The sequence below is a fragment of the Macrotis lagotis genome, chromosome X, assembly GCF_037893015.1.
Source record: "Macrotis lagotis isolate mMagLag1 chromosome X, bilby.v1.9.chrom.fasta, whole genome shotgun sequence".
In the NCBI taxonomy this organism is placed as follows: Eukaryota; Metazoa; Chordata; class Mammalia; order Peramelemorphia; family Peramelidae; genus Macrotis; species Macrotis lagotis.
Window position 1 is genome coordinate 699,214,731 of NC_133666.1, and position 16,784 is coordinate 699,231,514.

The window sequence follows — 16,784 nt, forward strand, 5'->3', positions numbered from 1 at the left end:
TCCTTAGGAAAAATTATGCCTTCCAAACCACTATTTCCAGGCAATTTATTCCACATCTACCGTGGACCATTCCAACTTAAAATTCTCTGAGTCTGTAAATTGTAACACCTCAAGAGGTTTAGTACTGTGAAGTTATTTATAATAGAGTTGTTCATCAGTTTCAAAGAAAACCATGTCAACTAAATGGTTATATGACTTGTACATTATATTTATTACAATGTACAGAGGCAAAGAATGATTCTAATTTTTTAATCTTTCACTTGATGTTTACATAGTTTTTCATTTTAAGTGTTTTACTCCGGGAATGGAATTCCTCCAATGACTACATATAATAGGGTGTTACAATATTGGCATTCATGATATATGAGCCAAATAAACCAGCACCCATCAAGTCCATAAATAAGACCATGGTCTCCTGTAACAGGGAAGAGAGATACTTAATTCATAATGTGCTTCCTTTCTAGATGATTTATCAAAATATCAATTTAAAATATCAAGAGATAGCAATGACAAACATTCAGTATAGACCATGAGTACCTCTTTGCTCTGAGAGCATTCTCAAGACCTATATTAGTCTAACTTTCTCTAGTGAGTAAGACCAAGTTGTATATAAACTCAGTTCCATTTTTCAGAGTACCTATTCCTCCACACTGCAGATAACAATCCGCTGTACTAGAAATCCTACCATAACCAAGTAAATATTTTTCTAGAGAGAGAGAAAGGGCAAGGTAACTGACATATTATCTTGGTGTCATTTTTAATAACGAAGTCATATTGGATGTCATTTTCTCTCAGAACTTTTTCCCAACAACCTTGTAGCTATTGCTCAGGCAGTGATAGAGATGTTGTGTGACCTTAGCGCAAAACACCAGTTTGTACTGTCTAATGGGTGAAGAAGGAAAACTATCTAGAGACACTTGAGTTGAAACAGTAGATGGACGCTCCCTCAGAAGAGTTTGCCTGAATTTAGGACAAAAGCTTTTCTTGCATGTGGCCCAGTGGATCTAGTGACAAGGCAATCAAATGCATGATAGTTATATAAATTAACAAAACAGGGAATATATATTCCTTCTTAAAGGGTAAATAATATTGATTTGGGGTACAGAAAGCTAACTCTGTAGGAGAAATATGGAATATGGCTGGAAGGAGCACTGGACTGGACTGAAGAGTGAGATCTGGATGCCAGTCCCATTTCTGACACTAATATGGAAAACTTGCAGAACTTTTGAAACGTCATGGACTTTGATCATTTGTAAAAAGGAGGCATTTGAACAAGATATATATATATATATATATATATATATATGTATGTATGTATGTATATGTATATATACATATATCAGTGTCCTGATTTATCTAGCATTTTGCAGTTTTCAGTGTCAACTATAACTTTTTTAATGTTATTTTCTTTTGTCCAATCACAAAAAGATAATTTTCTTTTTTTTTTTTTTTTAGGTTTTTAGCAAGGCAATGGGGTTAAATGGCTTGCCCAAGGCCACACAGCTAGGTAATTATTAAGTGTCTGAGGCTGGATTTGAATTCAGGTACTCCTGACTCCAGGGTTGATGCTCTATATGCTGCACCCCCTAGCTGCCCCCAAAAGATAATTTTTAGCACTCAACTTTTTGAAAATTTTTGAGTTCCATATTTTTCTACAACCCTCCTTCTCTTGCCCCTCTGTAAGGCAGCATGTCATCTGGTAGAGGCTTTAATATACTTCCTTATTGGTCAAGTTGTGAAAGAGGAATCAGAATATAGGGGGAAATCATGAGAAATAAAGAAATACCAAAAAAGAAACTTGAAAATGAACAAAGTATGTTCTCCTCTGCTGTTGAACTCCATATACTGCTGGTTTTTTCTGGTTGTGGAAGATACTTTCTATCACAAGTAATTTAGAATTGTCCTTCATGACTGAACCGCTAATAAGAGCTGAGCCTATCATAGATGATCATGTCATAATGTTGTTCTTAATGTGTACAATGTCCTAGTTCTCACTTCGTGCTGCATCAGACTTTCTGAAGCCTGTCCCCTCATTATTTTTTACAGAATAATAGTCCACCACATTATTATACCATAACTGGCACAGTCATTCCCCAAATGATGAACATCACTTCAATTTCTAATTGTTTCCCATCACAAAAGGAACTGCTATAAATATTTTTGTACATAGGGTGATTTTCCTTCTTGCTTTTTTTTATATCTTTAGGGATACAGACATAATGGAGGTCAAAGAATAGTTTTATTACACTTTGGGAATAATTGCAAATTGCTCTATAGAGCTCAATAGAGTTTACAACTTCACCATTGTGCATTAGTGTCTCAGTATTCCCACATCTCTTCCAACATCTGTCATTTCCTTTTCTGGCATGTCAGCAAATGTAAGAGGTGGCTATTTGTACCTCAGCATAGTTTTAATTTGCATTTCTCCAATCCAGAATTATGAACTTGTCCTCTTTGGTGCATTGATGATAAGGATCTCCAGGTCTCCATACAATTTTTCTTTAACTCGATCAGTATTCATTGTGGTGGGAGTATAAGCACTGATGATAGTGGCATGGTATTTTCCTGAAAGTGGCAATCTCATTTTCATGAGCCTTCACTCCTTTTGGTAGGCATTCAAGAATGTTGAGTGGTTGGTTGGCACTTGTCCTTCATTACCGAAGAAGACCAAAATGACATGACTATGTTTGAGACAAATTACAGTGCCTGATCAGACCAATATGAGCTCAGAATACTCTACCACGTGTTGGGCACAAATAGTCCATGTGATCATCTGGGATGGGTACTCTAAACTTATGGATGTCGCATTTCCTTTGAGCTGCTTCAGTTCTGCCTTCCTCAAAGAATGCAGTATCCTCACTGATGAGAGCACACCATGCTGGGTGCTCCCAAGCCAGTGTCTCCCATGCTGTACAATCAATTCTAAAGTTCTTCAAAGTTCTTCAGGGTGTCTTGGTATCACTTCTTCTGACTCCCTTGTGAGCACTTGTGAGTTGTTGGGGTTTTTTTGGCAAGCATCTGGCTTTCTAACAACGTGTCCAGCCCATCATAATTGCACTCTCTGTAGAAATGTTGGAATGCTAGGCAGTTTCACCCATGAAAAGACCTCAGGGACTGATATCTTCTCCTGCCAAGTGATCTTCAGAATCTTCCTAAAGACAATTTAAGTGGAAGTGATTCAGCTTCCTGACATGGTGCTGGTAGACTGTTCCAAGTTTCACAGGCATAGAGCAGTGAGCCCAGCATAATGGCTCTGTAGACCTTTAGTTTGATAATCAGCCTAATACCTCTTCTCTCTCATACTTTCTTTCAGAACTGACCAAATACTGAGCTAACCCTGACAAAATGAGTGTCAGTCTCATTATCAACGTGTACCTCCCTGGAAAGGACACTGCCAAGGTAAGTGAACTTATCCAAAGTACTCAAAATTTCCCTATTTGCTGTAGTCAGTGGTTCCACATATGAATGGTGTGGTACTGACTGATGAAGTGTCTGTGTTTTCTTAGTATTAATTGTTAGACCAAAATTAGCACAAGCAGCAGAGAATTGATCCACTTTGCTGCATCTCAGCTTCAGAGGCTGCATTGAGGGCACAATCATCAGTAAACAAGATCGTGAACCAACACTCCCTCCACTTTGGTCTTGGCTTGTAGCCTTTTCAAGTTGAAGAATCTGCCATCAGTGTGTTAGCTGACCTTGAGGCCATGGTTCATCCTCAGTGATGGTATTTGATAACATGACTGAAAATATCATGCTTAAAAGTATGGGAGCAAGGACACATCCTTGTTTCACTCCATTGGTGACTGGGAAATCTCAAGCATTGTACAATATCCAGAAGTCAGGCATGAATACTATCATGAAATTGATGTACAATACTTATGAACTTCTCCAGGAAGTCAAATTTTAATGTAATTTTCCATAAGCCTCATGCCTAATGATATCAGAGGCCTTGGTGTGATCTACAAATGTTGTTTACAGACCCCCATTCTGTTTCTGCCATTTTTCCTGGAGTTGTTGGGCAGCAAACACCATATCGACTGTTCCTCTACCCTTTCTGAAACCACACTGGCTCTCAGGAAATTGACCAAATTCCAAGAGAAGAGTCAGCTTACTGAGGACTCTGGCAAGAATCTTACCTGCAATGACTAAAAGAGAAATATCCCTTTGATCATCACAGGACAATCCATTCCCTTTACCTTTATAGTTATGAACAATGGAGGCATTCTTGAATTTTGAGGGATAACCTCTTCATGCCATATAACCTGGAAAATTTCAATCAGTTTTTGAATGAAGCCCCCACCTTTTGAATCTCAGCTGAAATAGAATCACCACCAGGTGTTTTGCCACTTGAAAGGAACCTAATGGCATTCAAAAATCTCTTCTTCAGTTGGAAATTCAGCTAGGGACTGATTGACTTCAACTTGAGGTAAATGGTCAATGTCTTTTGCATTGATTGATGATGGTATGTAAGAACAGTATGGAAGTGTTCAACCCATATCTCTAGGATCATGTCCCTATCTTCAATCAATGTGGATCCATCAGCACTAAGTAGTTGATATGCACCATATATCTTTGGCCCATAAATAGCTTTAGGGTATCTTAACAGCAGTTTGGTTTGTTACTGTCTCCATAAAATTGAATTTTATCTGCCTTCTTATTGAGCCAAAAGTACCGCTTCTTTCTAAACTTTGCTTGGACTTTACTTTTGATGAATTAAATGCTGTCTTCTTAGAAATGGATGAACTATCCTGCTGGTAATCCCCGTGGAGTTCTCATTTTTTTTATTTAGCAACTGCTGTATTTCCCCATTTTTTTTTTTTTTTTTTTTTTAGGTTTTTGCAAGGCAATGGGGTTAAGTGGCTTGCCCAAGGCCACACAGCTAGGTAATTATTAAGTGTCTGAGACCGGATTTGAACCCAGGTACTCCTGACTCCAGGGCTGGTGCTTTATCCACTACACCACCTAGCTGCCCCATCCCCATCATTTTTAATCAAACTAGTCTTGGTGTTTGCAAGTGTTCTGCCAAAGATGAGCAAATGCAGTGCTATACACCGGATCTCTGAAAGCTGCCCACTCCTTTTCTGCTCCACTGTTGCCTGCTGTGTGATGGCTCAGTTTTCTCTCCAAGTTAACAACAAATTGTCCCCACTCAGAGAGACACTCTAATCTATTTACATTAATTCATTTAGTATTCATTTTGCCTTGAGGCTGCTGCTTTGGTTCAATATGAATATTTAACTTAGAGAGGATGAGGCTATGATCAGTCCAACACTGCACCACACATGACCTTTGTCACTCTCACATCCTATCTATTTTTAATCCTTACAATCACATAGTCTAATAGATGCCAATGTATTCTATGAGGGTGCATCCAGGAAGTTTTATTTCTTTTAGGTAAATGGAAGGCAGTGTTTGTGCTGAGGAGGTCATGAAATCCACAAGTCTTCAGTAGAAAGTGACCATTACTGTTACTGTTTCCAACACCATTCCTTCCAAGGACTCCGTGCCATGTCTTGTAATCTGAGCCTACTGTAGCATTAGTCACCCAGAATTATGAACTTGTCCTCTTTTGATACATTGGTGATAAAGATCTCCAGGTCTTCATAAATTTTTTTCTTTAACTTCATCAGTGTTTGTCATGTTGGGAGTATAAACAGTAATCATAGTGGCATGTCATTATCTAGAAGTAGCAATCTCATTCTCATCATCATGAGCCTGTCATTCACTCCTTTTGTAGACATTTAAGGATGTTGACTAGATTAGCTTTGATTACAAAACCTGCCCCAACTTCACAGCATTCCCCTTCACTTTGGCCATTCAAGAAAAAATGTGTATCCACATTTTGTGTACTGACTTCAGTAAGCTGGCCTTCATTTGCCAGCCTTGTTTCACTCAGGGCTGCTATTTGTATATGATACCTGCTGAGTTCTCTTGAAACAAGAGCTGTTCATCTTTCAGATCTATTGGATCCTGTGTTGTCTAAGAGTGTGCACATGTTCCATACACTGATGGTGAGTGGAATCTTCTTTGAAGAAGTTTTTTGGGTTTTTTTGCAAGTAAAGGTAATAATGTAGATTCCAGAAGGTAGGAATCATTTTGTATCATTGTTTATTAATTTCAATATCAATTGTAAGGATAAATATATCAATAGCGAAGTGGCAATGGAACATTCCACTTCTTGCCTCTTGTCCAGGACAGCAGAATCTCACACCATACTTCCTCCTATGTGTGCCTTCCCTGAGATAGGTTTCCTGAATCTTCCCAAGTTGTGGAAACATAATTTACCATAAAAAGTCAGGATTGAGGAATGACATTGAAATTTCTAACCACCTGTCTCTTACAATAGACTTCTTGTCATTCATTGAGGAGCTTAATAGCAAAATGGTTGGAACAGCATTGCTCTCTTAGATTTCAACAAGCCCAGTTATACTGAATTCCCAGCTTCTAAATACTAACCCCTCATTAGTATCATATTTCTCTTTTCTCATTACTTCATACCTCAAAACCCCCATCAATGTCCTATTAAAAATTCTCCTTCCTTCCCTTGAGTTCTTTGGAACAGTATATCAGCCCAATAAACACTATTCCTTTCAGCATAAATCTCTTCCCTTCTTATTCCTTTCATGTTTTAGCACTCACTGAGACTTACTAGTCTTCAAATGAAACTTCATCACGCTTTCCAGCAGCAGCTACACCCTCTTTAATGTCCCCCACCCTTGTAGTTCTCTGGGAGTAGGGGTTTCAGAATGTTGTTTTTGCTCCCTATGGCTCTTTATCTAGGCTCTCTTGTCTACATCAATCATTCAGCAAGTTGTCTGTCTCTTGAAACAGTCTCATGTAATCCCAAAATAGGAAGGCAATCTAGACTTTCCTGACTATTGTATTATATTTTCCCCTCCTCCTTCAAAACTGAATCCACTACCTGACATGCTTTTCTCTAAACCTTAAGTCCTGCTTTAATCCTACTTGATTTCAACATATCTCTTGATATTCCCTTTAAAGTTGTAACTTTCTAGTTCTTTGCATCACATGATCTACTCCTCAACTCCACTTCATCTGTAAAAGGAGACACACATTGCCCTTATATTGCTGACATCCCCAAGAATTCCACTCTTATATTCCTGAAGTGCAATGAATTTATCTGAATGCAATTTTTTCACCAACAATTTTATTATTTATATTTTTAAATCTTTATTTTTCATTTTCCAATGCTCACATTGCTATTGAAGGATTTGCTACCAAATCTTTCCTGACTCCATGGTCAGGGTTCTAATTTCTATGAAATTTCAACTTTTTTTTTTTTTTTTTTGCAAAGCAGTGGGGTTAAGTGACTTGCCCAAAGTCACACAGCTAAGTAATAATTAAGTGTCTGAGGTTGGATTTGAACTCAGGTCCTCCCTACTCCAGGACTCGTATTCTCCAATGGGCCACCTAGATGCTCTGAAATTTCAACTTCTAACTCATTTTCCTCTTGTAAAAATATCCCTTATGAGGTTCAGAGAATTTAACACCTTATATTACTGTTTCTCTTGTTATATGAATGTTATGGTGAGTGGAATCTTCTTTGAACATTCCTCCTTACAGTCTTTTTGAGTTTCCCCCTTAAAAGCTGATTTAAGTCTGGGGTTTTTCACTCAATTCTAGAAATTAGTATAGCTCTTAAATGTTGCTCTTCAGTGCTTAGATTTGGGGATAAACACTAATTTTCCTTGATTTTCAGAAAATTGTGTTCCATCTGTCTTGCCATGCATTATCTATGTGAAAAGTGAATGAGTTTTATATTATATATGACACGTTCCTTCGTGATTCCTTATAAAATCATGACCTGGTTACTTTAAAAAGGGGGTTGGAAGGAAAGGGTTCAGTTCCTGAGCTGATATGGGTTGCCGAATATCAGTCAGTCAGTCAACAAATATCTATGAGGCTACTATTTGTGAGGAATTTTGCTAAGTGCTGGATCAGCAAAGAAATGAGAGAGAAAGCTCACCTCTAACATGTCACATTCCTGTCTCTCCTCCTATACTTTGTCTCCAAACCCAGAAATCTCTCTATCCTGGAAGCTCACTCATATCTTGGCCTTCAGACATTGGAAGTACCTTTCATCCCTATGACCCCTTCCTTTGATTGGCTGGCTTCTACCAGATTCACCATTTTAAAGAAGACAAAGGGCAGCCAGGTCTTCCTTCCTCTCCAATCTAGTCTTGACTCCTCCAGAAATTTCTTTACTTTTGCCAAATTTTAAAGATTAGAGATTTAAGACAGAAGATTTAGGGCCACTGAAAAGGTGAAGGAATTCACAGCTCTCTGGGATGTTAAAACTGCTCAGGGTTTTATTATGGCAAAATATTATTACGAAGTCTATTAACCAAAATTAGTAAGAAAAGCAGTGAGAACCCTGAGGACAGACCAGATGGAGTCTGAGAGAGGGAGAGAGGGGGAGAGAGAGAGAGAGAGAGAGCGAGCGAGCGAGCGAGCGAGCAGCAGCCATGGGACTTGGTTTAACCAGGCCACATGGTGAGGTTCACAGAGCTCCATGTGGGTTAAGGAAGAGCCAGAGAAACCCCCATCTTTCTAAATGGGAGACTGGAAGAAGCAAGAGAGCTCAAAGGGGTGGCGATCCCTATTAAAAATACCTTTCTGAAGTAGGTTAGACAGTGGGTGGTGCTTGGGGAGAACCTTGGAGCCAGGTAACCCCCAATGGCAAGCCACTTACTAGTCCTCCTTTTCTCAAGGTGCTAGATCTCCAAGTTCAAAATGTCATTTCCTGCCATGCCAGCATCCAGTGAAAAGGGGAAAATGAGGAAGATAGGAAGGACACAATCAATAGGGGATCAATTTACATCTCAAGATCGGGAACCTCCACCCATTTAACAGCATCTAAAATTACAGATTCTGTTTCTGTTACATTCATAATTCTCTACGTCATTTCCCTACAACATTACCATGACCTTTGTTTCCAATTGAGTAAATCAAGGGAATTGAAAAGATGAGGATAGGAAATTGTTTTTGTGGGAAGTGAGTGAACCACTGCCTCCATCTTGTGCCTCAATTCTGAAGCTAGCTCAATTCCCTCTCTATTCACTTGTGAATCTAATTTAATTTCTGTCCTGGGAGGAACTTTATCTAATTGTGGGAATTGGAGAAAGACCTTCTTGTGTTACTTGAACTTAGCCCTACAAGGCTGGGAACATGGACCCCTAAATCAGCTGCTTAGAGACCCAAGCTAAGGATCTCACTTAAGCTAACCAGAAACGCAGACAGATTCAAAGCTGATGTAAGGAGATTTCTCAAAATTGCACATATTAAACAATTTATGTCTTATCTGAATTGTGCTTTTGTACTGATAAATTGAAATCAACTAGATGACTCAGTAAATAGAGTGCTTGGCTCAGGGTCAGGAAGACCTGAATTCAAATCCAGCCTTGACCACTTCCAGATATGTGGCCCTGGGTAAATCACTTCATCAAGTTTGCCTAAATTCCTCATGTAGAAAATGAACTGGAGAAGGAAATAATCAACCTGTTCAGTTTCTTTGCAAGAAAACATCAAAAGGGTCATGAAGAGTAAGACATAATTGAAACATGACTAAACAATAATAACATATCTACCAGTTATTTTCATTTTCCTTAGATTTTTTAAATAGAAACTTGAGGAATGAGTTATCTCTTTTTGTGAATTGAGAAAATTGCAGGTTTTTGCTATTTCCCCTTAATTTGGAAAGTCCCTAATCTTTTACCATTTAGAAATCAGATTACCTAATGTTATATTTTCCCTTTTCACTCATCTGTCTTATTTGATTCATTATTTTTAAAATATGTAAAAGTCTCTCATCCTATATTTGGGAGCTAGGCCTAAACTGAAGATGTCTTCTTATCCTGGGATATTGGATAATTACCATCCTTTAGTTCATAAACTGACAACTTTCTATGGGCACTTCTTTCTTAGGACTGAGAAGTTAGTGACATTGCCTAAAGAGAAGGAACCCAGGCACTTAGTTCCCAAAGTTTTAATTAGAAAAGAAGAATATAGAAGGGCCTTTGTACTTTTGTCAACCATCATGTTCTTTTTTGTCTATTATAAAATAACATATATATGCAATTAAAGATACAACAATTTTTAAACCTTAAGCTCACTCTCTTAATAGCAAAATTTCTGATTTTATAGCATCCAGATCAGAAAAGGACTTAATTTTCTAAGGATAAAATCATTTTTCAAATTTTACCTTTTTTTTTTTTTTTTTTAGATTTCACAAGGCAATGGGGTTAAGTGGCTTGCTCAAGGCCACACAGCTGGGTCATTATTAAGTGTCTGAGACTGGATTTGAACCCAGGTACTCCTGACTCCAAGGCCGCTGCTTTATCCACTATGCCACCTAGCCACCCCTTAACATTTCTTATAATATAGTTTCTTAAATATTCCAGTCTCAGAAAAAATAAAAGCATAATAATAAAACAATATTAAAATGGAAAACATGGACATAAGTTCTATTCAATGCATTTCTGAGTTATGCAAAATAATAGCCTCCTCCAGTTATCACTGACATTTTAGATTGATTACATTATTATTCTAATAAGGTCATTATGTTCCAAAGACCTTTCATTCCTATTGTGTGGGATCAGAACAGTGTTACTGCATTAGATCTCCTTAAAAAGAATAGTCAGGAGACCCAGACCAGAGAACAAAAAGGAGTTTATTTACTCTTCAAGAAGAAGGCACAGCCTCCAAACTTGAGGCCCAGGTCCAGAGGAATGCAAAGTATGGAGGTGTGTAAGCCCCCTTTTATCCTAGTAGTGCCCTAGCCCCATCCCCTTGACCCACTCCCCGTTGGCTAGACAGTTGGGCTCTCAATCTCTCCTTGAGTATCTAGCGTATTGATGCAGAGCATTCAAGCCCTGTTTGCCTAATTAATCTTTTTTTTTTTTTTTGCAAGGCAAATGGAGTTGAGTGGCTTGCCCAAGGCCACACAGCTAGGTCATTATTAAGTGTCTGAGACCGGATTTGAATCCAGGTACTCCTGACTCCAAGGCCGCTGCTTTATCCACTGCGCCACCTAGCCGCCCCAATGCATAATTAATCTGATCCAGTCTTATACTATCAGAGAGATAATTCTGTATCTTTCCATATATGGGATCAAACAGCATAGTGTTATATAATCTTTGTTACCACCTGACTTTGGGGAAGTAGAAAGGATGCAGCTCTTGCTGACATGGCATTGGGAAACAGGAAGACTTATTTAAACCATGAGGGAAGTTTCACTCAGTTATAATCCCATGCACCAGTCCCACCCTCAAGGAACCTATATTCCAAGGAACACCATACCTAAAGGAGGACCAAATGGGAAAGAGTAGAAGGGTATGTGGAATGCAAGGAAAGGGAAAGGAATGTGGGAGACAAGGAGAGGGGAAATTTGGATAAACTGAGGGAGGTTTCACTTAGTTAAAGTACCACTCACTATTCTTATCATATAACCTCAAAATCCAATTTTAAATGTATTTTACCTTAATATCTGGTATAACAGGAAAAATATAATGGAAGAACACATCTGCCTGAGAACACTTTTGTCCCCTCGGTTTGGATTTACACTTACAATAGGGATATGGCATCCCAGTTTTCCTAAGAGCCACTTGCTGCCAGCTCCTCATTGCTCTCACGTGGACTGCCCAGGAGGAGGAGGAGGGAGTGAGGGAGGGGCTGGAAGACTGGAGAGGAGGAACTCTGAGAGATGAACAGCCTGCTGGGTGGGAGCACTGGGGGAGGGGGGAATTAGGAGTTGGGGAGGAGTTTAGGCCTGAAGATAGGATCACCGATGTGGAGAAGCATTGGTTGTGATGGGAGGACTGGGTTTAGGGAGAAGAGGCAGTCGGGGTCCTGGAGTCCAGGTCCTGGGAGTGATTGGAGGATATGGGGCTGCACAGGGTGGTGCTTCCAGTATGAATAAGACCCTCCCAGATTGGGCTGGCAGGAAGCAGGAAGACTTTGAGCTGAGGCTCTGCCTTCCCTAGAATTCCTTTCTTTTAAGGCTGATATCTCTCTGCCTCCTGGAAGCCAATTCTGTGCATACATGTCCCAGGTAGGTCTGATCCAGAGTCCCCCCATGTGCCTGGCTCCTGATGGTTGCCCTTTCCATTGACTCTCATCTTACCTAATGGTGAGAGTCCTCGGGGTCTGCCAGGAGCAGACTTTCCTCTCAAGCTAGGCTACTGGATGATCCCATGCCCCCCTCCCCCAATTCTTTTCCAGACTTCCTATCACTTTCCAAACTTCCTACCCCAATGTACCATTAGATCACACTTTCCTTTCCCTCAGACTTTGCCCTTAGGAATCCAGGACCCTTCCTATCAGGGCCCAGAGGTTCTTTCACGCTTTCCCAATATATTGTTTTTATTTTAAGTTTTTGCAAGGCAAATGGGGTTAAGTGGCTTGCCCAAGGCCACACAGCTAGGTAATTATTAAGTTTCTGAGACCAGATTTGAACCCAGGTACTCCTGACTCCAGGGCCGGTGCTCTATCCACTGTGCCACCTAGCCGCTCCCTACATACATATTTTGTTAAACATATTTCCAAATTAGTAGTTTATTAATTTCCCTGCATCATTTTCCCCCTCAAAATTATTTGGGACCCATTAGAACATCTTAGGTAACCTTAAATTTCTAACACTTGTTATTGATTTTAATGAATGTTAGAAATGTTAATGATTCTAATGTTATTGATTCTAATCAACCAGACATTCAAGTCAATTAACAACATGAGTTATTAAATTTTACAAAATAATATTTTCATCATTATATTTTGTATGAATCTACAGATTTTTTCCCAGAAGGGGTCATAATTTGTGATATTTTCCTTAATAACCCACCACTCCACAGTGGAAGTCAAAACCCAACACCTCAGGACTGCCTTCACCAGTCAGACTGAACAAAACACAGGGCAGGCCCCACAAAAAAGGGTGCCCAACAGCATCAAACAAGATTAGTCCCTAAGTCAGGGCTGATGCCAGGCTTCTGCTAATTTCTCAACATCTCAACCTGCTTTCCCTGTTTCCAGGGAGAAGGCAGGGAACCAGGAAGGAGGGCTAAACAGGTCCAGTGTAATTTTTCTACTTTCTAGAAATCTTAGATCCTAAAAAAGTGGTGCTTCTCACTTACGGAGCTTGATCCAGTTTCCCAGGTCTGGGCAGAAGAGTCCCTTCATGTCTCACCAAAACTATAGCTGCTTGAGTTCGATTATTCGCCTGTGATAAATCACGATTCAGACCTGGAAATGCAGGTGTGGAAGAAAATAGAGATTTATTAAAAGAAGTTACAACTTTTTTGCAAGTTACACATTCAAAAGAAAGTGATAGGTAGAGAGAGAGACAGAAATAAAAGCAGAGTCAAGCTGAGTTGACTGGGCCACAGAGTCAGAGACAACTGGCCTGAGCAGAGGTCCATTTGAGATTTTATGGTCAAAAGTCAAATGTGAATTTCCTTCCCCCTTACAGAATTTAGAATTAGGTAGAGGGTTGAAGCCTGAGGAGGTCAGGATACAAATTTTAAACAATGAAACAATGGGAGTTAATTTACATCTCAAGAATGGTGGACCTCCACCCATTTAACAAGATTTAACCACCTTTAAGATTACAGATTTTATTTCTGCTACATTCATAATTCTCTACATCTTTTCTCTGTTGCATCACTATCACAAAGAGAGATTCTACATAATTTTAGCTCATTATATATTCCCTCTATTTCTAGTTCTTTGCCATCATGAAAAGATTTGCTGTAAATATTTTTGCACATGTGGCTTTTTTAAATTCTTTTTTTGGTAATTTCTTTGGTATATAGACTTAGTAGTGGTAAAACTAGATCAAAGGTTATGCAAAGTTTTATTTCCCTTTCAGAACAATTCCAACTTGCTCTCTAGAAAGCCTGGATCAGTTCACAACTCCACCAACATTTCATTAGTATCCCAGTTTTTCTTCATCCACTCCAGCATGAATTATTTTTTCATTGTGACCATCTAATGGGTGTGAGGTGATACCTCATAATTGTTTCAGTTTGTTCTAAATGATTTTTAGTATTATGTTTTCTAATCCAGTAAAAGACTTTTTTTTGGCAATTTAATTTGGAAGGCATTGAATTAATAAATTATTTTGAGAAAAATAGTCATTTTTATTTTATTTGCTTTGTCTATGCCATCAAGATTATCTTTCCAATTATTTAAACCTGATTTTATTTGTATAAATAAGTTTGTTTAAAAAACATTCTTGCCTTAATGTTAACTTGTGTACCCCCAGTATTTTATAGGCTCTTGTTATTTTTCCTTCCTTCTTGAAGATGACTAAGATATCAGGGAGGTGATGTCATGACTAGGAAATGAATTTGATTTGACTGAGAGGGGACTTTGTGGACCAGTCTCAATTTCTCCCCCAGAGTCATCTGGTTTTAACAGTAAGATATGAATCAGGATGAGTGAAGATGGTTTTTTATGTAAGGCAGTCAGGGTTACGGGAATTGTCCAGGGTCACAAAGCTATTAAATGCTAATTTTTGAGTTTGAATTTGAACACAAGTGTTCCTGACTCCAAGACTAGTGACGACTACTACATAGGGTATAGAATTATTTTAAATAGAGTATTTTTTATTATCTCTTCTTACAGAGTTTTGTTTGTGACAAATAGGAATGTTGAGGATTTATCACCACACTCTATATTCTGATTCCTTCCATCTCTTTTCTTTTATTGCTAGGCTCTCCACTACAATACTGAATGAAATTGGTGACAGTGGGTATCCTTATTTCACCCTTAATTTTACCGAAAATGACTCTTGTTTATACCCATTGAAAGCTAGGTTTGCTGATAGTTTTAGATAAATTCTTTTTTACATCAAAACTTTTAAGTATTTTTAATTGAAATGGGTGCTGAAATTTATCAAAAGCTTTTTCAGCTTCTGTTGATTAAATTACATGATTTTATTACTTACTGATGTCATCAATTATGTTAATAGTTTTCCTCAACATCCATATTTTATAATGGAATTGACCTTTAATTTCCTTTTTTCTGTTTTTACTCTTCAGGGGAGTTTGGTAGAATTTTTTCCTTCACTCTATTCCACAAAAAAAAGACTTTATATTGGATTTAGATATTTGTTAGAATTCACTTTGTAGATTCATCTGGTTCTGCTTTTTTCCTCTTAGCAAGTCATTTATGGGTTACTCCATTTCTATTGCTAAAATAGAACAATTTACTTATTCTATTTCTTCTGCTCATCTGGACAAATTATATATTTTTTCAGATAGTCTTCCATTTCACTTAAAAAGTTTTATATATATTAGCATACAATTGGACAAAATATTTTTAAAATATTTTAATTTCATCTTTGTTATGGCTATTTTTTATTTTTTCATATTTGGTTTGGTTTGATTTGGATTTTTTCCTCTCCTTTTAAGAATCCAATTGTCCAGATGTCTATCTATATATGTTTTTTTGGTAATATCAACTCATAGCATTGTTTATATATTCAATTTTTTTCCTCTAGATTTTATTATGCTCACCTCTAATTTTTAGAATTTCCTTTTTTTTTGTTTTATTTGGGCCTTTACTTTCTTTTTCAAGTTTTTTAAATTTCCAGTTACTTTTTATACATATTTCCTTCATCACTTGTTTAAATATAATTTTTATTTCCTTATGGTCTGAAAGGAATGGTTTTCTTTTTTTTACCTCCAACTATCAAATTTCTTGTTTTTTTTTTTTAGGTTTTTGCAAGGCAAATGGGGTTAAGTGGCTTGCCCAAGGCCACACAGCTAGGTAATTATTAAGTGTCTGAGACCAGATTTTGAACCCAGGGTACTCCTGACTCCAGGGCCGGTGCTTTATCCACTACTGCACCTAGCCACCCCAAAATTTTCTTTTTTTGTTGTTGTTTTTTAGGTTTTTTTGCAAGGCAAATGGGGTTAAGTGCCTTGCCCAAGGCCACACAGCTAGGTAATTAAGTGTCTGAGACAGGATACTACGAACTTTTGAGGGAAAATGTATTCCTTTCTGTTTCTATTCAGTTATCTCCTTATAACTATTTTGTGCAGTTCATCTAAAACTATTTTTTTTTTAAATTTAGATGTTAGTGTATATAGGATCGGTATTAATCTTACTTAATTGTCTTTGGTACATTTTATTTGAGATCATAATTGCCACCAGTGTTTTTTTTTCATCACCTTAAACATAATAAATTGTTCAACCCTTTATTTTAATTGTGTATCTCTCCTCCTTAAATGTGTTTCTTGTAAGTATATAATTAGAATCTGATTTTTTAATTCATTCTGCTGTTTCCATTTTATGAATGAAATTATCCCATATACATTCAGGTTTATAATTTGTGTTTGTGAATTTCCTTCCATCTTATTTTTACTCACTATTTTGCTTCTCATCTTCTCTCTTTGTCCAATCCCTCTTACTTATCTTCTGTTCCTACCTGCTTATTTCTTATTTTGCTCACACTGGTCAAACTCCCTTATCTTTTCACCTCATCAGTCTAATCTTAATCTATAATCCCTTATTTCAAACTACCACAGAAATGAGAAGTTTTAAGAATACTATTGCTAAAGAACTGGAAATTGTTGTCCATCAATTAGCATGTCTGAACAAGTTATGGTATGTGACTATTAGGAAGTGCTATTATTCTGTAAGAAACCATGAATGCTCGGACTCCAGAAAGGCATGGAAAGAATTCTAGTAGTTGATGCTGAGCAAAGGGACAAACAAGAGAACATTGTATCCATTAACAGCAATATTGTGAGTTGATCAACTGTGAT

The 16,784-nt window shown here is 37.8% G+C and overlaps 1 protein-coding gene and 1 pseudogene across 2 annotated transcripts in view; one reads left to right on the forward strand and one right to left on the reverse strand.

Moving 5' to 3' along the window:
• LOC141499640 (vomeronasal type-2 receptor 26-like) overlaps positions 1–16,784 on the reverse strand; it is an 841,716-nt pseudogene that overhangs the window by 8,788 nt on the left and 816,144 nt on the right.
• The window catches only part of LOC141497137 (uncharacterized), an 88,093-nt gene that overhangs the window by 8,649 nt on the left and 62,660 nt on the right, over positions 1–16,784 (forward strand). For both annotated transcript variants that reach the window (XM_074199778.1, XM_074199777.1), the window contains exon 2: positions 3,314–3,399. In XM_074199778.1, coding sequence (XP_074055879.1) covers positions 3,346–3,399 — 54 coding nt within the window. In that variant the 5' untranslated portion in view covers positions 3,314–3,345. The remainder of the gene's footprint in view (positions 1–3,313; positions 3,400–16,784) is intronic.